At 48.9% G+C, this 24,096-nt stretch overlaps 1 protein-coding gene across 1 annotated transcript in view; it reads right to left on the bottom strand.

The window, feature by feature from the left end:
- Spon1 (spondin 1) overlaps positions 1-8,627 on the bottom strand; it is a 342,604-nt gene extending 333,977 nt beyond the window's left edge. The window contains exon 1 of the mRNA XM_004650848.2: positions 8,284-8,627. Within this exon, the coding sequence (XP_004650905.1) occupies positions 8,284-8,530 (247 nt within the window). The 5' untranslated portion in view covers positions 8,531-8,627. The remainder of the gene's footprint in view (positions 1-8,283) is intronic.
- Positions 8,628-24,096: the final 15,469 nt, after the last annotated feature.

The following is a 24,096-nucleotide window of genomic DNA, read 5'->3' as shown; positions in this document are numbered from 1 at the left end:
CAGAGCAGCCCATTCCCGGTGGCACTCCCAGGACTCAAGAAAACCAGTAGGGGATGAGGCACCATACATTTCTGCGAAAGTTAGAAATCATACGTGTGTAGAGATCACAAAGGTCTTCTGGTGTGGTTATATTACTTCCTCGCCCTGTCCCAGCTAAGCCTAGACACAAGTCCAGCCACAATATTAAAGCATGGGACACTTTACACCAGCAACAGTTGGGTAGCAGCCCAAAGAGCTTTCACGAGATACGGCAGGCTCTCCGGCACTGCAGGCGTTTTAATACAGGTGCATTCAGGATAATCAAATGAGAACAGGAGATATTGGGAAGACAGAGTTTAAATGACACTGAACAATTGCCACTCCACTCACTGCCCACATGTGCCTGGGTGAGCAGGAGATGTGTGACCCTCAGTCCGTCCATCTCCCAGTTCCTCACATAGTGAGGACTTTGTACTCATGTGACAAGGTTTAGAGAGGAGCAAACCCAAGCTTTAGTCTGCTCTTCGACTGAAGACCACCAGTCTCTAGGTCTCTCCAAGTGGAGGGAAAGAAGCCGAGGCGCATGTATTCGTTTCTATCCCCTGCCAATGGGAACATCCGGAGGGTTGCATATACCAGACCAGTTTGAAGCTGAAATCTGTATTATATTTGATATACAATTTTAAGAAATCTTGAAGGAGGGCTGGAGGGATGGCTTAGCAGTTAACGCATTTGCCTGCAAAGTCAAAGAACCTGGGTTCGATTCCCCAGGACCCACGTTAGCCAGATACACAAAGGGGCACACACGTCTGGAGTTCGTCTGCAGTGGCTGGAGGCCCTGGCACATCCATTCTCTCTCTCTCTCTCTTTCTCTCTCTCTCCCCCTCTTTCTCTATCAAATCGATAATAATAAAATACTTTTAAAAAAGAACTCCTGAAGGAATCATTTTGACTCATGAGATTTTTCACTTTCCATATGCCCCTCGAATCTAAGCCTAGTTGGAGAGGTGCTCACTGCTCTCAAATTATTTTCTCCACAATGTCTAACCCACTGGCCTTTTCTTTTTCTCTTCTCAGGCCACCTCCTTGCCTTCCCGCTCTTCACACTTCCTCCTGCATGGCCTTCTTCCTTTGCCACTTCCTCCTTGTCGAGGGAGGAGGAGGTAGGACAGAACAGGCCACCTGGGCACACGCATGCATATATACACGCTCAGTATGCATGCACTTCCATACACACGCACTTGCACACACAAACACCACCACTGTCCTCTACCTGCTCATTCAGCAGAAACCTCAGCTCACATGTTATAGAGTAGCCTTGCCTGGGACACGTTTCTCTAGATGAGAGAGGTAAATATTGTAAGGGGTTTTGTGTGGTGTGCTGGCATGTATGCATGTTGTATGTGGGTAGGCATACGTGTGCAAGTGGGTGTGCGTGCATGCAAATGCACGTGGAGACAAGCAGTCAACACTGGGCGACCTCCTCTTTAATTCTTCCACTTTATGTATATAAGATGGGGTCTCTCTCACCCACAAGTGAGCCAACAAGCCCCAGGGATTCTCTCTCTGCCTCCCCAGGGTGGGACAAAATGTTTGCACCACCATGCTCAGTGTCTTCTTTGAGATGTAAGTGCTGGGGATCCAAACTTGGTCCTCACCCTAGTGTGACGACCACTTTACCCTCTGCGCCATCTTCCTAGCCTGTGCGCAGTGTGCTTTTACATGACTGGCTCTAAGACATGTGACAGGGAAGCTACTCATCTCAAGTTCACGTCTCCTTTCTCTTTCTAAAAGACAAACACCTAGTCCGCCTGTAATCTCAGCACTCGGGAGGCAGAGGTAGGAGGATTGTCGTGAGTTCGAGGCCACCCTGAGACTACATAGTGAATCCCAGGTCAGCCTGAGCTAGAGTGAAACCCTATCTCAAAACAACAACAACAAAAACCATCTCTCCTAAGTTTTAGCATGGTATGTGGCTCCTCAGCTCAAATCTCTATTTCCCAGTTTCCCTTGCAGCTGGGTGTTGGCATGTGACTAAACCTTTACTAAGGGAGTGTAGTTAAAAGGGTTGAATACAATTTCTGGGGCACGTTATTACAGTAAAACTGCTTGTCATCTGCCTCCCTTCTCCTCAGCCCTGTGTGACCGCGGGGGCTAGGATGTGAGAGCGAGTTGGATATAATCATCCCGGGACAGTGACGTCAAGGACACAATCTCCATCCAGGCAAAACTGATTGCCTGAACAGATATCCAACAGAAACAGGTAAATACAAATCAGCTAAAGCTAACTTTAACAAAATTATTTATTTAGTTATTTTGGTTTTTCAAGGTAGGATTTCACTCTAGCTCAGGCTCTCCTGGAATTCACTTTGTAGTCTCAGGGTGGCCTCGAACTCATAGCGATCCCTCCTACCTCCGCCTCCCAAGTGTTGGGATTAAAGGCATGCACCACCATGACCGGTTAACAAAATTATTTAATATAACATAGACAATGGTCATCTCAATGTGGAACCCATTTTAAAATTATTACCAACCTCATTCTTTTTTTTTTTTCATACTAATTCTCCAACAGTGCTTACTGTACATCTCCATTCTGACTAGTTATACTTCAAGGAGGCAACTGTCATGCAAGACCGTTGATAAAGAGCTACCTATTGGACAACAGAGTGCTAAAAGGTAGCAGAGCGATAAGGCAGAAAGAACCTGGCTTCCTAAGTGACTTGGCGAAGCAAGGTGTCCCCTCTACACTGGGCTTCTAGCTCTTGCTTGAAACGCTGTGTTGGGGGCTTTCTTTGCAGCATGACTTGTGCCACGTAGCACATCCCTGTACTCTGTAGCTTCGCTTGTACCATGACTTAGAAAACATGGTAAGAATTTTCCTCCCACACAAATTGCTCTTGGCCCACACCTATAAGACATGCCAACGAGGAGCACGACAGTGTGGTGGAAGACCCCTGTTGGCATTGGCGGTGCTCGTGAGTGCAGCACCCACTGCAGCCTCTAGTTCTTCCTGGAAGTCAACTAGAGGGGAGCATTGACCTGGGCGTGGAAAATCACACGCTGTAAGCTCTGAAAAATTAGACATTCCTCTTTTTGTATGCATGTTTTGATTTTTTTCCAGTTGTCTGAAACACAAGGCAATAAGCAATCTCCATCGATTGTAAGTTTCAGGTATGCATACGTATTTTGATTTTGTTTCCTTTTTGAATCTTAGAGATAGGAGGATCTCACTGTGTATCCCCAGCTAGCCTCAAACCTGTGACTTTCCTGCCCCAACCTCCCGATGGCTGGGGTGACGGGCATGTGACACTAAACACTCCTTATGCATCTCTTTTTATTATCACTTTGAAGTAAATATTTATTAAAAGAAGATAAGAAACTAAAATTAGCCGGGCGTGGTGGTGCACGCCTTTAATCCCAGCACTAGGGAGGCAGAGGTAGGAGGATCACCAAGAGTTCAAGGCCATCCTGAGACTACATAGTGAATTCCAGGTCAGCCTGAGCCAGAGTGAGACCCTACCTCAAAAAAAAAAAAAAAAAAAAAAAGAAACTAAAATTACATAGTAAAAAGAGAATGTCCAAAGAATGGAAGAGAGGAGAAGTGACTGACTGATCGTACTTATTTATCAAGTAAACCACCATACAAGGAATTTCCCAGACTACATACAATCTAATCACAGTGTTTGACTCTTATCCATTTATTTTTTGCTTCCTCACAAACAAAAGGGATGGGCTAATGAATGAAAAATATCTTCATGCTTTCAATAATCCTCTGGTTGTGGGGAAAATGCAATACCAAACCCAATATATATACATACATACATACATACATACATACATACATACATATCTCAAGCTAATTTAAGTAATGACCCATCACTTTACCGTGTTGTGTCCTGTGATGCATTAGTTACCTCAGTTTGGCTATCCTGTCTACCTCCAAGGAAGACTCATCACCCCAAAGGCCAAGGCTAGCTGAGTGAATTCATTCTACTCCAACTCAACTTACTGAGGCTGAGTTAGAGGATTGGGGAGAGTTAAACTTAAGAGTCAGTGGAGCTGAGAATGGAGCTCTCTTCACTGATCATTTGCTGTGTGACCATGGATAAGGAGATGGGTCTCTCTGAGACTCAGTTTTCTCATCTGCACAATAAGAATGAGAAGAAGCTGGATCAGAGGCCTAGAAGAAACAAGGGAGCTATGAGTAGGAAGGACTTAACACAATGCCTTTCCCAGGATTTTGCTAAGCATTTTTCTACGTCCAAAATAATCATCTCGTAGGATGTTATAAATGCATATATCTGTGTGCATACATGTGCATTTACATTGCACCAACTGTGTGACAATCTTTTTAAATTTGGATTATTTCCAATTCTCATAGCATTGTTGGGGAAGAACTCGAAATTGCCTGCATCTTACACATGGGGGAGGTTGTGACTCAGAGACCTGCAGTGCATTGCCGAAGGTCACACAGTGAGTGAGGTCAAGCAGAAACTGAAGCTAAGTCGTTCAACATGAAATCCTACGTTTGCATCTACCACACTGAGGTATACTGCTCCAGGCAGAGCATGTCCCAGACTGGGACCAAGAGAATGCAAAGCTGCTTAGGAGGTCTCCAAACCTCCTGCTTTAGAGTAAATCCTCCAATTATGCTTGAAGTAGGACTGGCTTTTAAAATCTCCACTGCACATTCTTCTCCCATCGTGTTCCTTGAAATCATCCTTTCAAAGAGCATCTAGGAAAAGCCACTCTCATTACCCAGGGTCTGACTTTATTTTCCTAATAAACAGAACTTTGGCCAGACAAAAGAGCCTCTTTTCTTTTCAATCAATTCTTGAACATTTCAACTGATTTTCTGCTATTGGGCTTGAAGTTGTGATCTGGGAAGGCTGGTCCTGTGAATTGTCCTCCCATAAGAGATGTCCCTTGAGGATCCTCAACTTGTTATTTTTAATCACTGTAATCTCCTTTCAAAGGAGGCCCTGGTCAGAAACAGAGCAGGTCTTTCAGGACTTTCTAAAGCATAATTATTGTGGTGGGGTGGGGTGGGGGCTGCTAGGGAAAGAGGGAGGGAGGGAGGGAGGGCAGGAGAAGTGGTGGGAAGAAAGGAAGTCAGTACAGTGCGAACAACTTGGAAAGAACTGAATAACAACCTCAACTAGACCCAGGCTGTGGCGAAGAAATCTAGTGATTCAGTTCTTTAAAATAGGGACCATTTTATTGGAGTCTAGAATATAGCCAAAGGCTATCCTCAGATAGGTGTGGGCAACAGACAACAGACACTACTTGGGAAAGAACTGAAGTTCAGAAGACAAAGATTTGAACCGTTGATTCCAAGGATTGTTAGGAATGCTAATTCAGGGGGAAAAAATTAAAAAGCAAATAGAACACAGGAGCGTGTTAACTTCTACCACCCTAAGACAAGGCACCTAGCAAGAATTCATTAGGGGGCTGGAGAGATGCTTAGTGGTTAAAGGTGCTTGCTTGCAAAGTCAAAGGACCCAAGTTTGATTCCCCAGGACCCACGTAAACCAGATGCACAAGGTGGCGCATGCATCTGGAATTCATTTGCAAGTGGCTGGAGGCCCGGTGTGCCCATTCTGTTTCTCTCTCCCTCTCTCTCTCGTTCTCAAATAAATAAAATTTAAAAAGGAATGCATTTTTACATTTACCACAAGTACCCTAAGAAAGCGGAAGCTGAGGTGGTGACACATCCTTATGGAGACAGGGGACCAGAAGTTCAAGGCTAGCCTGCACCACACGACAAGCTCCAAGCCAGCCTGGACAACATGAGATCCTGTGTCCAAACAAACAAAGTGGAAGGCCATGGAAAATGTCGCAAACGAGGCCAGGACCCTCTCCTTCTGAGAGGGTACAGAATTTGGTGTGCGAATTACAGAATACTTAAGAAACCTTGGCAGGGCTCCTCCAAGAACTTCCTTCCAGGATCTTCCAGTCATCCAAAGAGGAAAGATAGTGGCCTCCTCTAACTCTCACTGGGTGCCAGGGTTCCAGTGGAGGCTGGATAGGCCATATCCTCCCCTGACCCAGTCCCAGGTCCTGCCTGCTTGGCTGGGTTACTAGGGGGCTCAGGTCCTTCTCCTGCTATGTCATCATGGAATGTGCCTCCCTCCCGGTGTTCCCAGTACTCCACCCTTGGTCCCCAGTGCTCAGATGAACAGGAAGGTAAGGAGGGAGGAAGTGCCAGGACGACACACATGGCCAGACCATCAGCCCACCCAAAACTCACACAGGCAGACGCTTCTAGGGTTATTGGGAGTGGTCTTTCTCAGGCTCTCCCAGTGTGGAGAGCCCACCACTCACTCAGTGGTTCAATTAATTCACCAGGAACCAGATAACAATAGCCGTTGGCCATTCATTGGTAGTGGGACTCGGGGGTGGGGGGGACTGCTAAAGAAACTTACTTTTAAACAGTTGCCATGGGTGCATAGGCGCACAAAACCATGTGACGAGGTTACAATTACTCCATTGTTAAAGCAATTAAGGTCCCATACCCAACTCACACTGGGGCCTGGGGACCTGCTGTCACACACACACACACACACACACACACACACACACGCACATCTTCGTACTACCCAAAGAAGTAATGCTCTTTTTACATTTGGGAAATCGGCTCAGGGAAATTAAATGGCTCCCGTACAAGGTCACTAGTCACTAGACCCAAGTCCTGTTCAGTCCATACCCACCTCTTTCCCTACCCTACAGATCTGGAACTATAGAGGTTTCCGAAGTCAACTCAGGCCTTCTGTTCAGGGAAGACTTCCCACTGGTCCCCTAGGCATGGTGAAGCAGCTTAGGATCCCCTCTCTGACTCTCTAGCCCAGACACCAGCCTCCTCGGGCCCTCCCCGCCTGCGCATTATCATGTTCTCTGCGCATTATTTTCCGGGTACAGAATGGAGGGCTTCGGAACACGCGCAGGAAGAGGGCAAATCCTGTGGTGCAGGCAGTCTGGAGCTGGCGGGCATGGCTCCTGGTGGACAAAGTCTGGTACAGAAACCCTGACAAACAGAGGAAGCATTCCGAAAAGGCCCGTGCTTGACGCTGACACTGCCCCAAACTTTCTCCCGCCTTATCCCCAGCTGCTTCCTCCCGAGGCGACTTTCCAGGGGGTTCCCCTCTGCCTCACCAAGTGCTCCAATAACCCTCTCTCCCCAGCTTGGCACCGGAGCTGACCTACGAAGGGACGAGGGTGAGGGCGCGCGGGTGTCCTGGCCGGCCCCCAGGTGAGGTCCAGCAGGGACCCCCTTCCAGCCAGCTGTCCCATATGTCAGCCCCTGCTAGGGGGAAGAGACGTCGAGGGAGGCGATCCCACTGAGGGGGGAAAGGAGGTGGTGATGTGCTTGGGAACGGAGTCGGGGGCTTTGTGGGGGTCTCGCCGGGTGTGCTCAGAAGGCGCTCACCTGCGTGGACCCCCCCTTCTGAGCTCCCGAAGCTCGGATCTTAGCGGAACCACGGGGGCGGATGTCCCCGGGACGCGCAGTCTAGGGACCGCGGGAGGCACGGTCGGGTCCACAGCATCCAGGGAGCCGACTGCGGGAACCCGGGATCCCTTTACCGATTTCATTTACCAGGAGCCTACCCAGGGTTCTTCAGGGACCCTGTTTCCCCTGGAACTTGACCTGGAAACCCAAGGTCCTTTTCCTTGCCTGGGTCTCCATGAGAGTATATATAATTTGGGGAATTTCTCCATGACTCTTGAGAAGAGCTTCAGGATCCGCCTCCCAGTGTCCTGGGGCCCAGTTAGGAATCAGCGTAGGGGAGCAGGAGTCAGCGTCCGCCTGGGCCGGTCAGCGAAAAGCCAGTGTTTTTTTGGGGGGGGGGAGTGGAACCCAGGAAAGCTGTCTGTCTGAGGACCCACTTAAGGGAAGCTAGGGTTCCCTCTCTCCTAAGAGGGGTCTAGAGAACGGAAGGTCTGGTTCGATCCCCTGCACGGCCAGGATGGAAGCGGGGCTCCTTCCCAGCCCGGCTGGCGGGACGGGGGGCTCCACTGCAGCCCGGGCCCGGGAACCGCGCGTCGGAGATCTGGGCTGCTTCGCCCTCCTGCGGCCCCTACGACGGCCGCAGCCCGCCCGCCCGCGAGGTGCGCAGAGCTGGTGGCTCCACGGGCTCGGGGCAGCCGGACGGGGTGGTGGTGTGTGTGTTGGGGAAGGTCTCCGCAGGGCTGCGTCCACCCGGTGCGCCCGGAAAACCGCGCGCCCTCCTCCCGAGCCCCACGCGGTCGGCTGCGCCCTCGAGGATCGGATCCCGCGTGTCCCCAACGCCACTCGGAGCCACTCACCGCGGTAGCTGCTGCCAGGCTTGTAGAAGTCGGGGTCGCCCTCCACGCGCAGGCTGAACTCGGTGTAGCCCTCGCGCCGCGTGCCCTGGGCGCGCAGGATGCGGCTGCAGTAACCCTCCGACTTGGTCACTTTGTCCAGCGTCTCGTCGGAGAAGGCCAGCGCGGCGGCCAGCGGCAGCGCCAGGACCAGCAGCGCCCGGCTCGGGATCAGCCTGAGCCTCAGCGGGGGCGCGGGAGACAGCCCCATCCTCGCGGGCCCCCAACTTTGTGTTGCCGTCACCAACCCTCGGGCCGAGTCACTCGGGCCCCGAAGTGGGGTTTCCCCGGGGCGGAGGGAGGTCGGGGGCGCGCGGCCGAGGCGAGTCCTGGGGCGGCCCCCGGGGCGGCGGGAGGAGACCGAGCGGGGCTCGGAGAGCGCGCGCCTCGCAGTGGCGGCGGCGGCGGCCGAGTGCGCTGCGCTGCGCAGAGCCGAGCCGAGCGGAGCCGCGGAGCCGAGGAGGGGCGCGCGGGAGGAGGGAGGGAGGGAGCGCGGCGCTCGCCCAGGTCCCCGCGCGCGCGGGCGGGAGGGCGGGAGTGCTCTGCGCGGTTTTGGTTTCCCAGCCCGGGATGAGCCGCGCGGCCCCTGTTTATTTTGTGACGCTAGATTTCCAGGCTCTGGCGGGGAAAACGCCCGAGACCCCGATACGTGCACGCTCAGGGCACACACCACCCAGGAGGCCGCGGCCCCAGCTCCCGGCTACACGCCCCGACCCTCCGGACAGCCCAGCTAACTTTGGCTGCGCGCCTACTGTGTGCCTGGCTCTGGCTCCGGGGCCCAGGATTACCTCCTTGCAACGTGTCCACTGTCGCCCGGGTTCCACATCCCACTTTCCCTCATGTTATAGATGATGGGACTGCGGTAGGCAGGCTCCGATCCCCTGACTAGCTGGCGACAATGCTATTCTCAAGACCACGTTATAACAGGCAGGAGCGCAGGGACGCAGCCCTGAGCCCAGGAGCACAGTACCTAAGGTGGCAAAGCTTTTGGAGATCTATGATAACATTTCCTTTAAAAGCGGGGGGGGGGGGACGTATATGATGACGAAAATGCTCTCTATATAATATTAATATGTTCGTCTTTATATCCACCCAGTTATAAAAAATCTGACGTTTTGTATTGCTATATGAAGGAAGGAGCCCACAAAAACATAAGTGCCTATGGCCTATGAAGGTTCACAGAAAGTCCCCCAGTTTTAAGGGCTTCAAGAAGAGCTTGTGTTTTCTTGGCTTATATTTTTGGTTCAGGCTCTAGGTCTCCAGAGAGATTTGTGGGAGAGCGCTGAGCCTGGGGGTAGGCGGAACCGCCCCTGGAACAGACTGGAAGCCCAAGACGGGAGGAGAGCCCAGGCAGGGGCCTGGACCAGGTGACCCCTGATTCAAGCGCCAGTCCTGGACTCACCCTCTGGGAGACTTGGGCCAGCCGACTTCCTTAACCTTGCTTCCTGCTCAGAAAGCACTGGGGAAGCAAAAGCGGCGGCGCCCAGCTTGTGTGTGCTAGAATTCAGTGCAGTGCCTCATAGACGCGACCTCCGCGACCTCCCTCCGGTGCCAGCCCGCTTGGGGACACCTTCATTCCTCTGCTCCCAGTCCCCGGCACAAGTCTCCCCCCCCCCCCCCCAGCGCTCAGGGCCTCCAATATCCCTCAGGGGGCTTGCACTTCATAAGTCAGCTCCTCCACTTCTAAGACCAGGTTTTTCAGCCAAAGGGGGCTGTCACCTGGAGGGCTCCCTTCCTCCTGTGCCTGCCTTGGGACTCCTTGGTCCATGTGCCCTGACTCCTGCTGCTACAGTCAGCAAGTCACTTTCTGCTGGGCCGCTAGACCACAGCAGGCCCTAAGGAAGCCAGGCATGTATGTCACAGCTCTGAGGGAAAGCCTGAGGACCTCCGGCCCTCAGCAGCCCCAAGTCCAGCTGACTGCACTTCTTGATACAGGGACCTCTTGGCGCCATCAGGAGTGCCGAGGGAGTCGCCTCCACCTTCACTCAAGGCTAATACCAGCCTCCACTTTGCACGGTTACATTCATTCAGCAGAAGTTGGTTGGTTACATGTAAATTTGGAACTAGGGCTCTGTACTGAGTGGCTGGCACAAGAGGAAACAAAACTTTGTTCATTCATCTACCCATCATCCATTGGATGTACCATGCACCCACCCATTCATGTTGAGTAGATGTATCAATGTATCCATCCACCAATCCATTCACTCACCCCCGCTGAATAGATGGATCCACCCTTTCAGTGATCCATGTTGAAGGGTTTCCATAGGCTCAGCACTGGGACATAAGACAGACCTACTATTTCTGCTGATGGGTTTTACAGTCTACAAATCAAATGTTAATTATATGAGTATATGACTTATTCAAACTATAGTTATAGTAGCTGTGACAACTAAGGTAAGTGGCTCAAGAGACCATACCTGCCGTTAGCTCCGAGGGCAGGGATTGTAAAGGCGAATACAGTGCAGCTTGGTCTCCCAGTAGCTTATTGGTCTGATGAAGAAAATGTGTGGAACAGACAAAACGACCTTTCTAGGCAGTATGCTGTGCTAGTGAGGAAAAGAGACAGTTTAAAACCAACAGTCAGAGACTGGAGGCATGGCTTAGCAGTTAAGGCACTTGTCTGCAAAGCCAAAGAACCCAGGTTCGATTCTCCAGGTCCTATGTTAGATGCACAAGGTGGTCCATGCGTCTGGAGTTCACTTACAGTGGCTAGAGGCCCTGGCACACCCATTGTCTCACTCTGTCTCTCCCTTTCTCTCTCTCTCTCTTACTATCTCAAAAGAAATTTTTTTTAATTAAAAAAATTTGGGCTGGAGGGATAGCTTAGAGGTAAAGGCGCTTGCCTGGGAAGCCTAAGGACCAATGTTTCACTCTCCAGGTCCCACATAATCCAGATGCGCAAGGTTGCACATGCGCACAAGGTGGCACACGTGTCTGTATAGTAGATTGCAGTGGTTGGAGGCCCTGGCGCACCAATTCTCTCTCTCATTAAAAAACAAACAAACAAACAAATTAACAGTCAACACCAAAATGGTTACTCAGTGTTGACCCCACATCGGGGCAGTGACAGCAGTCTCTCCACCTCCCCCCAAAAACCACACACACAAGCTTCATGAGCTGTTTCCCTAACCCAGCTCAGCTGTCACTCAGACCTCCGCTCGCTCCTCCACACATCCAGCCTGTCACCCGGCCTCACCTTCCAAGCAGCTGGGGTAGAGCGTGCGTGCTCCCCTCGCCTGCTCTTCCTTCCTGCCTGCCATCCTCTCCCAGCCTCCTAATGGCTCTGCCTTGTCTATTCCTCCACTCTGTCCTTTGCATTAAAACCAAAGTGATCTTGTTGAAAATGCAGACTCGAATGTGAATTCTGAAGGTAAAATCATTTTTAGCGGCCTGCCAGACTATCAAAATAAGGACAGATTTTTCCGTGGCCTCCCCAGTCCCTTGTCGTGAGAGCTGCCACAGGGTTCTCTTCTCTCTTGAGCCCTTTGCTTTTAGGCTTTGGGGAACTTCTGTCGGCCTTGGCAATCTGCAGTGGCCCACAGGCGCGCTCGCTGGCGCCCTCTGCTGGCCAGCTTCTCTGACTCCTTCAGGTCTCAGGGTAAAGCTAGGCAGGGTTTCCTAGAATAGACTGCCGCTGACTCTCTCCTGGAACTAGGTGTTTCATTTTAAAAAGCATATTTGCCAACAGTGAAAGTGAGAGAGAGAGAGAGCGAGAGAAAGAAAGAGAGAGAGAGAGCTGGACAGAGAAACAAAGAGGAGGGCATACCAAGGCCTCTTGCAGCCTCTACAAACCAACTCCAGATGCATGTGCCACTCTGTTCCTACATGGGTACTGGTGAACCCAATCCAGGCAAGGCTGTCTAAGCACTGAGCAGTCTCTCCATGCCCTAGTTTTTGTTTTCATAGTCTTTTTATTTATACTTCCATATTCATTTGTATGTTGTAGCTGTGAATTTTGTATGTGTTCTGTGTCCATCTCCATCACTAAATTCAAAGCTCACTGCTCTATCTAGTGTCCATCAAAGTGCCTGGGCTCACAGTTGTGGTGGTTTTACACATCCTTATCTCTTTGAACACCAGATCTTTGGCAAACATGCCCCCAGTAGATTTAGCCTTCAAGGTCATCCACAGCCTGACCTCTCTGTATTGTCCCTGCACTGAGCTCCCAGTGCTGTCCTGCTGGGTTCCTGTGTCCTCTGCTCAGGGAGGTTGCTTGGAGCTTTCAGGATGTCTGAGAGCCTTTTTTCCCACCGTGGCTTGTTTAAACTCGGCCCTGGGGACTGAGGCCCTGCGGTCTCTTTTCCTCTGGATGCCAGCGCAACTGGCGAAGAAAAAGTTTTTGTATTTCGACCACTGTATTCGACTGTACTGTCATGAAGAGTCTTGTGTGCCCATGCCTCATCTCCTAGCAGTGAAGCCCGTTGATTTATGTTTAATTTCCTGTTCTAATGTTTCGTTCTGATAGAAAACACACTGGACTTCAAGAAATCTCTTTTCAGTTTTGTAGCCTAAGGCAGAGCTGATGTTAGTTGCTAAGGTGTTGCTAGGGAAAGTCACTTAGCCAGGGCAGATAATTAACTTTATCAGTCTGTGTGGGTAGGTTGCTCAAGAGAAGAGCTGGGGCTTTGCTTCTCCAAGAAAAGAAATTGCTTTGATTGGTAAGATCAGCCACTTGGTGTTTTTCTTTCCTTTCTTCCCTCAGGAGAGAAGGGGAAAAGTCCTTGTCTTGGTTAGTGTTCTTCTGAATCTGGTCATGGAAACATGGACATCTGATGTTTGCTTCAGATACAGGTTCCAAAACCCTGGCGCACACGCCTCAAGCATGTTCTTGAATAACTCACGTGAAGTTTAAGGCACTGCCAGCCTGGAGTGTGTGAATCACACTTGAAGTACACAGTGCCTGTTTGGCTAGCCCATGTTTCAACTGGGAAATGCCAAGAGGTCTTGAGAAGTTACAGGATCTGTCTAAACGTAAAAACGCCAAAAACTGACAAGAGGAACCCATCTAGCCCACCCTGGGGGACCTTGAGAAATGAATGAATATTTGAGGTAATGGTTTCTAGATTTCAAAGTAATTCACTAAAATGTACCCAGGTATTATTGTTATTATTAGTCTGTTTCTTTCAGGAGAAGCCAGGAGTGTTGTATATTGGTGTCTCTAATTTATAGAATTAAGTGGTAATTTTATCCTGAGAGATTTCTAGAAAAAGGAAGTAGACTGACAATGGAGGAAGTTGGATTGCCTGGGGCAATCTATTATTGGTCATCTGTCTTGAAGAACAGCTCAGAGACTGTCTTCTAGCAAGCTAGTTAGTTTTGAGACCAACTACAGACAGTGATTATAAAAGTTATATAATTATAAAATCCTAAAAACAAAGACATTAATCAATTTCGAAGCTATTTCTTCAGGACCTAGTCTGAGCATTCCCCAGTATAACTATGTTATCTTTGGAATTAAGACACTGATTAGGTCTACCCCACACTTTTAATCAAAGTCTGAGGTCTTCTAGCCACCTGATCCCTCCAGATCTTTGGTATACATTCAGTATCCCCCCCTCCCCACTTTCCCATTTCCAGATTCAAGAGAATTCAAGTGTCTTTCCTACTTTAAAACTCATAGCATCCAAGTTATAGGCCCTCATTCTCTCGATTATCTGTAGCCTCCAGTCACACCCCACAGACAGGGAGGACTCAGCAACTGGCTCAACTGGCTCTCCAGATTGCTACCCAGCCTGACTCGTGGCCCCGACTTGAGACCCTGCAAAGACTAAGCCGAGGAGACAGTTGTTGCTCTGACCTCGGCCTCCCTCCAATATGCACTCCTCTCCCTCAGAAGCGCCGTAGACGGTGAACAGCTCAAGTCAAGTTCAAGACGCCTCTCTCTGCTTCCAGCTCTTCCCTTTCCTCGGCCTCCCATTCTACGTCTCGCCACTGAGGCTTCACGTTTCTGATTCCCCAGCTCACCTTGTCAGTCTCTTCCCCACCACGTCCGTTCTTCCCTCGCCGCTCTGGGTCCCTTGCTTATGTGGTTTGAACCACGTCTTCTCCAACACTCTTTTTTTTTTTATTTTTTTTTAATTTTTTTTGATTTATTTGAGAGAGACAGACACAGAGAGAAAGACAGATAGAGGGGGAGAGAGAGAATGGGCACGCCAGGGCTTCCAGCCTCTGCAAACGAACTCCAGACGCGTGCGCCCCCTTGTGCATCTGGCTAACGTGGGACCTGGGGAACCGAGCCTCGAACCGGGGTCCTTAGGCTTCACAGGCAAGCGCTTAACCGCTAAGCCATCTCTCCAGCCCTCCAACACTCTTTTAATGACTCCTTTTCGTCGCTATAGTCCTTAAAGTTATTGCTAACCAGTTTCCTTTCTTACCCTTCTCAGTGCCTTATGTCTTCCAGCCCCTAGCATCTTTCCAGAGACACTGATCTAGCTGTTATCCTTTCTTTGTCCTGTATTTCTGTTTTTCTTTCTTTTCCCATCCTTGTTCAGAAGTAAGTCTCATCCATCTTGGGAAGACAGTGAAATGCCAGTTTGAGGTGGTGCTGGACCCGTGTGCCCGTCCCAGGCCAGTCTCTCCACATCAGTCCTTGAGATCCCCACTTCATTGGATTCCCCTCATCCCCCTGTACACTCTGGCCTGGTTGGTCTCATGTCACTTTATTGAGATTGCTTCTAATTGCTGCAGCAGTTGTGCTGTAAGCAAGAGACCCGCGATTTCAGGGAGGAATGAAAGCTCATTCCTTGGAGAGGTTCAGGAGCAGTGCAAAGGCGTGGTCCTGGGCCCTCTTGTTTTCTCAGCTTGGGCTTTAAGGGTTACAGAGCACCCCGTAGTGGGATGCAGCTCCCGAGAGCCATCCCTTGACGATCCAACCATCCACAGAACCCGAGCACGCTCCAGTCCCTGTGAGTCACTTGCCATTGACCTAACATCCCAGCTGACCTCAGAGCCATCTTTCTGAAGTTCTGCAAACTTCCTGTCTTGGACCACATGGCCATGGCACATTACTGCCACCTGGTGACAGTGACGCCAATGTGCAGTAGCATTAAGTAAGGCCTTGTGCCCAGGCACTCACTCCTAAGGTTGCCTCCCTGGACCTGTTTGTTATTAGTATATATTAATTATACATAACAATGGGTTTCACTATGAAATTTTTATACGTGTATATAATGTGTGTTTACCATGATCCTTGCCTGTTGCACTCTCTTGTTCCCCTCCCACTCCCGTCGATTCCCTTCCTCTTTCCAACCAGCGTGGACCATTTCATTTATTGATTAGATGGATGGAGTGATTTTTTCCATGTGTCTATGCGTGTGTTGTTCATACGCGTGTGTTCATGAGCGTGGGGTTGCGCATGTGTGCACATGAGGTGTGGCGTTCATACGCGTGTGTCCATGAGCGTGGGGTCGTGCATGTGTGCACATGAGGTGTGGCGTTCATACGCGTGTGTCCATGAGCATGGGGTTGCGCATGTGCATGAGGAGGCTGGAGGGTTGTTCTACCTGACTTTTTTGAGGCAGTCTCCTATGGAACCTGGAGCACAAAGATTGCACTAAACTGGCTAGCTGGTAAGCCCCAAGGGTCCTTCTGTGTCCTGTCTCCACTTCCCAGAGCTGGGGTCACAGGCACTTTCTGGCACACCTGGCTTTGATGTGGGCACCAAAGACCCAAACTCAGGTCTTCACACTTGTGTGGCAAGCGCTTTCTCTCCGGTGCCCAGTGCCCAGTCCTCATCGACCTATTTTAGAAAAGACAGTTTGTCCTTTGGAAATACAGGCATTGAGTTTCCCAGTGCGCTAAGAATCATATGTTTGAGCAGGTGTGGTGGCGCATGCCTTTAATCCCAGCGCTCAGGAGGCAGAGGTGGGAGGATCGCCGTGAGTTCGAGGCCACCCTGAGACTCCATAGTGAATTCCAGGTCAGCCTGGGCTAACGTGAGATCCTACCTCGAAAAATCCAAAAAGAATCATATATTTGCATGAAGTTGGCCAATATTTTGAAATTTAAGCCTTTCATTCAATCAGCAAACATGTGTTGATTAATAAGGGGGTAATACTAAGAAAAAATATGATACAAAATCCTACCTTTAAGAGCTGCAGAGACAATGCAGACATTGGTAAAATAAAGAATCAAAAATACGCTTATTTGTGGGGACCCAGAGGGGAGCGGTGAGTTCTGCCCAGGTGAAGGCGGCACTTGGAGATGTGCTCCACATCCTCCGGAGGGAAGGGTGCTGGGCAAGGGGGACGGGTGGGCGGGCAGAGCGTGCACAATGGGTATGAAGGGCAGGTGTGGCCTCTGTTGCCCCTCAAGTGTCTGGTCAGGGCACGTTTTAGATTCCCAGCAGTCTCAAGGACAGCCACAGGCCAAGGCTGAAGGGGGAGCAGTGACTGCAGAGCTGTTAGCAGGTAAGCTGGGACGTGGAGAAGATGGCTCCCAGGGCTCTCCCATGAGCCTCTGAGGAGGCCATGCGGGCGTAACTATCGGTGATAATGAAGCTAAAGCGTAAGCCATGGCATGTGGAAATGGGGTGCATGAGATGGTACAGTATGAGTCTCATGCTGGCCTGGAACTCACTATATGGTCTGGAACCATAACCCTCCACCTTAGCTTATGGCCTTTCTGGGATTGTAAGTGTGAACCACCAAGCCTAGTGATCTGTCTTATGTACGAAGTCTTTCAAAGTGGGGTCCACAGTAGGTTTCCAGCTCACGAGACATGTGACAGTTAGAGACCCCCGTCCTGGCACTCGTAAGCCACAGTGCCCCTCGCTTCTTTGAGCCATTCTTATATCTTAGCTCTCCTGCGTGGCTCCTTCTTAGTTGCGTGCTCTGGTTTCCAAACCGGCAGTCTCATTTGCGGCACACGCCTTGCTTCCATGCTACAGAAAGGATCACAGTCTCATGGGCTAGCTGGCTCACCAGGTGACACCTGTCTTTCCTGATGACAGTGTTGTCATTGGGTGAGCCGAAGATGGCAGATTCTAGACTTTGTATCCTGGCAGGTAGCCATCATCTTGCAGGGTTCCTAGGACTTGATACTAAGACACGCTCTGCTCATGTGTGCAGCTGGCTCTGGAGGCCTCTAGGAGAGGACAGGGCAGGAGAAAGGGACTCACATCTTCCAACCTGGTCGTATGAGGGGCAGACAGAAGGGTGGGGAGGAGGCACTGTAAGGTGAACTTGGGTGAGGAAGAAGCAAAGGGGCCTGAAAGCAGATTTAATGCTCAAAGGAGCCCATGAGAGTCACTGAGAAGGAGCACCAGGAGTGACGGTCCTGTCCTGCCAATACCATAATGGAGGGTCCCTGCACAGCAATGAAAAGGGCCCTATTTGCCTTCCAATTAACTATGCCCTAAGTTTTACATCTCTCCCAACCACAGGACGTGGTTGCTAAGTGTCAGGTTTACCTCCTGCATGTGACTTTAAGTAAGTCATCATCCAATTGCTACTTCCAGTATATAGTCCCAGAGCTGGGATGTAAGAGGGGGAGCCCCGGAACACAGTTCAATCTCAACCGTATTTCTCGTGGACACCTGGAGCCAAGTGTGTAGGTATGAGCTTTAAGAGGAAGTAAGAGGAAAACATTCATTCACTTGGCACACAGTGGTGACATTGACAGTGCCGGGCTCCTCACTGGGTCCCCGATGGACGGGAGATGCGCCTTCTGTCTACAAAGGGCTTGCATGTACACAGCTACAAGCTAAAATGTCATTGTCATGCCTAGGATGAGCCAGACACTGGAATAAATGCTTTCCACTTGATAGCTCTTTTCACCCTCACAGTAACTCATGATCCAGGTGATTTTTTTGAGGCATGGAGAGATTGGGTGACTTGCTTGCCCAAAGTCACAATCTATTTGAGACATCCCAAATAATGCAGACTGAAGGTGTGTAGACTTGGGATCACTCCACGCTGGCTGGCTGTAGTAGAGGTTTAGCACGAATCACAAAGAAACTTCTGCAAAGAGGGAGGTGTGGTGATGATCCTGTGGCAGGGGGCTCCTGTGAAAGGTTTTATTTTTCTTTTTTTGGTCTATTTTTTATTTATTTATTTGAGAGCGACAGACACAGAGAGAAAGACAGATAGAGGGAGAGAGAGAGAATGGGCACGCCAGGGCTTCCAGCCTCTGCAAACGAACTCCAGACGCATGCGCCCCCTTGTGCATCTGGCTCACGTGGGACCTGGGGAGCCGAGCCTCGAACCTGGGTCCTTAGGCTTCACAGGCAAGTGCTTAACCACTAAGTCATCTCTCCAGCCAGGTTTTATTTTTCTTTAAAATATATATTTTTTATTTATTTGAGAAAGAGAGAGAGAATGAGTAAGCCAGGGCCTCCAGCCATTGCAAATGAACTCCAGAGGCATGTGCCCCCTTGTGCATCTGGCTTACATGGGGCCTAGAGAGTCAAACCGGGATCCTCCAGCTTTGCAGGCAAATGCCTTAACCACTAAGCCTTCTCTCCAGCCCCTTGTGGAAGGCTTTTAATGTGAGATGCGCTTTAGTTCTTGGCTCAGTACATGTTAGTGCAGGACATGAGGGCCAGGATTCCAATGCATCCCTTCACTCATTAAACGCACATTTCACTTGGGTCTCTGTGGCTGCATTCTCGCCTGGGCCTAGAATATTAGAAGCTGGCCTTTTAGAAAGATTCTTATGCAGATTCTCATTCTTATCGTCTCCTTCCTTCTCTTTGAAAACACAGTTCACATGTCACCCCTCGGAAGACTCTGTTGACGGCCCCTAACAGGACTGTCACTCCTGTGTGCAGTAGACTCCTTGTTCACGCCCCTCCCCGTAGCATTTGTCACATGGAAGCATTTGCTTGGCACACATCTTGTTATCTCTCACAAGACCCAAGTCCTCAAAAGGTAGAACTGTTTGCTTTGTATTGTTAGCACCATGGCAATCAGTGCCTGGCACATTGTGGATGCCCAGTTAGGGTCTTCTGAATGCACAGATGGATCAATAAATGAATAGGTGGACATCACTATCTTATATCAAACATTATCTGGTTCAAAGTTTTATCCCTCATGTGATTTTTTTTGGCTATAAAACCCAAGCACCACCCTTTGTTGAGCTGCTATTGCATTCATATCATTCATATACTTATGACCTTCGTGAGTCTTGTACTCTATGATTATTTTATTGCATATCCATACTTGTGAATTTTGGGGAGTCCAGTAGTGAAGGCGCTGCTCCTGTCTTGCCTACTGTCCTTGCCCGATGCAGGACACATCACACACAAGTGCTCAGCATTGCTCTGTAGATGCGTGTTGAATGGAGGCGTAAAGGTCATATCCTCAGCTGGTTGTCAAGATTATTTTTGGATATCCTCAAGTAAGAATAAGCTCATGGGCTCCTTGTTCCTGCAGATGAGTTTTTATGAGCCAAAGCTTCTTCTTGTTGAAGTACAAACTGCCACCTCCATCCCAACTTTTCCAAGAAGTGCCCTGTTGTGATTATGAGGTACGTGCATGAGTTCTAGCTATGCGCCTCTCAAGGGGAGGAGCCCAGTGCCCGCTTGAGTGTGAGCTGGACTCCACGGTTCACTTCTAATAATGAAAATAATAATATAGCAGTCATAGTGTGTCCTATCATGAAAGGCACTGTGAATCATTCTTGTCTCACAGAGCTTGCTTGGGGAGGGTTAGGTGCCGTGAAGGCACTTGGGCAACTGTATGGAGAGACCTGGGCAGCAGAAAGAGAAACCTCCTGTTAAGGGACTGGGCATCTGGAAGCACAGCTCCTGCCCGAACTCAGCCTTCAGAAATGCAGCTCACATGAACCCACATTCACATACATGCACACAATTTTAAAATAGTAAAAAAGATGGCTACGGAGACGGCTTAGCAGTTAAGGCACTTACTTGCCTATGAAGGTTAAGGACTCAAATTTGATTCCCCAGTACCCACATAAGCCAGATGCACATGGTGACGCATGCATCTAGAGTTTGCAGTCATTAGAGGCCCTGGTATACCCATTCTCTCTCTCTCTCTGTCTCTTTGTCTTTCTCTTTCTCAAATCAAGAAATATCAAAAATGTTTTAAAAAGTAAAAAGATAAATTATATATGGAAAGCATTTGGCATTCAATAAGTGATGACTAATATTATTTGGTCCACCATTCCTGCCAATCTAGATAATCTTAGAAACTGAATCTGTCATTGAGATTTATATCATTTTTGTGTCTGCAAGTTCTGTTTGATCTTCATGCCAGAAATTGATCATAATTGGGATGAGAAGACAGAAACTGAATCTTCCATCAGTTACAAATATGGTTATTTTTCTTAAGCCTGATATTAATTAGACTTAATTATTAGAAACTGTGTAAAAAGGCTAGAAACCAGACTGAGCAAAGACATGAAAGAAATGTCAAAATCAACAGAACAAACACTTTCATTTTGTTGGGACAGATAACAATTATTTTGCATTATTACCATTACTGTATTATAATGTAGTAATAATAGTGATTGCTTGTAGAAGTGACATTAACTATTCATTGGCCATCTTTGGATGGTCTCTCAGCGAGTTATAAATCTACCTAACTCTCTTGTCACGTCGGCTACATTTCACTATCTTATCCTTAAGAGCATTACAAATGGCTTTATCAAATGCTTTGCTGATTGCTAAATGTGTTTGCTCTAACACATTTCTTTCATTAAGGAAAAGTAGGTGAATTTCAATTACTAACATTCAAATGCAATACAATTGTCCTAGAACTGTGACCAGGATCAATTCAACTGACTTTTAGTTTGAAGACTCCATCTTCTTCCATGATCTAGAAATCAACTCCATTGTTGATGTGCCACTGGTCTTTCTGGAAGTCTATATTCGTGTCTACATGGAAAATTTATTCCATGAAGGAGAGCTGGCCTTGGACCTACCCAGTTCTCCCCCTCTTCTTGCCTGTAATTCCCAAGAATAACTGTAGAAGGTGATGGAATACGACATCCTGGGATAGAGGAAGACTGGCCCAGGCTCTACCCCAGTGCCCCTCCCTAGAGGCACCATGGAACTGTGGCCCTGGGGTAATAATGCTTCTGGAGTTCCTGGCTTTGAGGCAAGTGGAGCGGGCACAGTTGAGGATATTCCATCTTCCCTGAGATTTCCTGAGCTCCTGGTGATCAGCTATCAGTGAGCTCTCAGCTTCTGTTTTCCCTTGTTGCCCAACTGGCTTCACATAACATGTTGTGTGCACCACAACATTTGTCATTATGGAGCTCAGACAAGCTGGTAATCAGCTCGCGGTAAACCTGCTTCATGGCCTTACTTGAAGAAGCTCAGCTCTGTAGCTTTGTGATCTTTTTCCTTCTTATTATTGACAACTTCCTTAATTATAGAAAATAAACTATGATAATTCCCCCCCACAGCTTTCCCCTTCACATCTGCACTCTCCATCATATCCCCTCCCCCTCTCAACCAATCTCTCTTTCGTGTGTATAAGAGTGCATTGAAAGGAGTCCTACCCTTCCTTTGGCTTTTACATTCTTTCTGCCACCTCTTCTGCAAGAGACCCTGAGCCTTGGTTTTCAGTATCAGGTATGTATTCCCTCCCATGGAGCAGGCCTCCAGTCCAATTAGCAGTTGGTTTTCCCCATAACAGACATACCACTATTGCACCTGTTGGCTCATTTGGCCTGGCTGGTTCAACTTAGGGCTTGCAGTGTCCACTGTTGTTTATCTCCACTGATGACTTCTCTCTCCCCCATGGAGCTGCATGTAGCATGGCTTTTTCCAGCTTTCTGTCAGCTGGTCTATATGGAGGAAGTTTTCAGCTCAGTTCTAGCATGGCTTCTCAGTGACATTGCAAGTATGTGGGGTCTTCAGCAATAGGGTCTTACCATCTATTTTTGGTGGGAAACCAAGGACCTCAACAATGGCCTGCAATGTTTTGGGGGCATCAGAGACCGCCCTGGCCAACAACTCACTGGAAGGTATCCTATCCCTGGCATTGAAAAATTTCTAGTAACAATCTACGATTTCTGAGTATGCCATTGTCCAAAAAAGTAGTTTTCCATATGACTTATTCATACCCTCTTAGATTTTGATTAACTCCCCCCACCCACCCTTCCTTTACTCAGTCTCTTCCCCTGACCCCACTTTAAGTCTCTTGTGCCAATATGGATCATGTCTCCAAATCAGTGACCATCCTCCTTGACAAAGACGAAAGCCCAGTAGGAGAGCAGATCAGTTTCCTGTCATCCACTACTCCCACCACATGTCCAGTCACAAGCCCTGGGCTCCACATTTGCCATCCTTCCAGACTGAAGGACAATGTCTTTTCTGTTGATCTTAACATTTCTTGCATGTCTCTGCTCAACTTTCTTTACACAGTTCCTAATATATATATATATTTGTAGATTGAATGAATGTATCTAAAATATGAATAGACTAATGAATTCGGTCAACTATGGGAATCCTGTAGGGAATGCTCAGTTGCCCAGATCTGCAGGTATGGCCCGCTGCTTCCTTTCACCACTGTGTACAGTACAGGATGAGTATGCCGCCGCCCTCCCAACATTTGTGCAAGCACACTGGGGAGCCTTCGCAGAACTTACTAGAGAAGTGAGCACCCGGCTCCGTATACTTTCTGCCAGGTGAAGCTCAGACTCATTCGCACTGTTTCACTGGGAGCAGAGGGTGAATGCAGCACACTCACAATGGAAAACACTTGAGGGGCTGGAGAGATGGTTGAGGGGTGAAGCCCTTGCCCAGCAAGCATGAGGACCTGAGTTCAGACCCCCGGCACCCACATAGAGCTGGATATGGTAGCACGTGTCTACCATCCCAGTGCGCCGACAGCAAGATGGCCAGTGAAGACCTCAGAAGCCTTGGAAGCTGGTGGGCCAGGTGGCCTGGCAGGTGTCTCAGCAAATGAGAGACACTGCTTCCATCAAGCTAGAAAGTAAGAACGTGCTGTGGCGCGTACGTGCTCACATCAACACACAAGCATGTGTGCGTGCATGCGCGCGCACACACACACACACACACACACACACACACACACACTTGAAAACACACTGCAGGCCCTATTAAGTGCTCTCACACATGGGAAGAGACTTACTTCAGCCCAGGTCTGTGTTGTGGAAACCGAGCACAATCAGCACACTTTTACACACTACAAGTACTTTAAACTCTACAGGTGACGTGATCTCCAAGGTACCTGCTCCGCCCTGCCCTTGCAATGTAAAAGCAACCGTAAGCGCTACTGCTTAAGTGCGTGTCTTTTCCAAGAAGACCTTGCTGATGGACATTGAAATTTGAATTCCATGTCATTTTCATGGATCATAAAATATTATTCTGTTGCTGCTGCTGTTTTTCAATGACCCCAAGAATTAAAAAAATAGCCAGGCTGGGAAGACAGCTCAGTGCCTGTCTCAGGAGCACAAGGACCGAAGTTCAATTTTCAGCACTCACGGTGGGTAGCCACATAAAATGCTGGCTGCGGCGCACTGGGGAGACAGGAGGATCCATGGAGCTTACTGACCAACCATCTAGCCTAACTGGTGAGTTTTAGGCCAATTGAAGACCTATTCCAAGGGAGGTGGATGCTGTCTGAGGATAGTACCCAAGGTTGTTCTCTGGCTTACACACACACACACACACACACACATATGCCACACATACACACCAAAAAAAAAAAAAAAAAGGAAAAAGAAAAAAGAAAAGAAGTACAAAAATTCATTCTTAGTTTATAAGGTGGAAGGCTGGATTTGTCCTCATGGCATAGGTTTCTGACCTTGAGACAGAGAGTCCCAAACGGCTGACTCAAGAAAACC

Source organism: Jaculus jaculus, chromosome 3 (assembly GCF_020740685.1).
Source record: "Jaculus jaculus isolate mJacJac1 chromosome 3, mJacJac1.mat.Y.cur, whole genome shotgun sequence".
Lineage (NCBI taxonomy): Eukaryota > Metazoa > Chordata > Mammalia > Rodentia > Dipodidae > Jaculus > Jaculus jaculus.
Note: the sequence above shows the minus strand (reverse complement) of the source record. Positions and strands in the feature narration are given on the sequence as shown.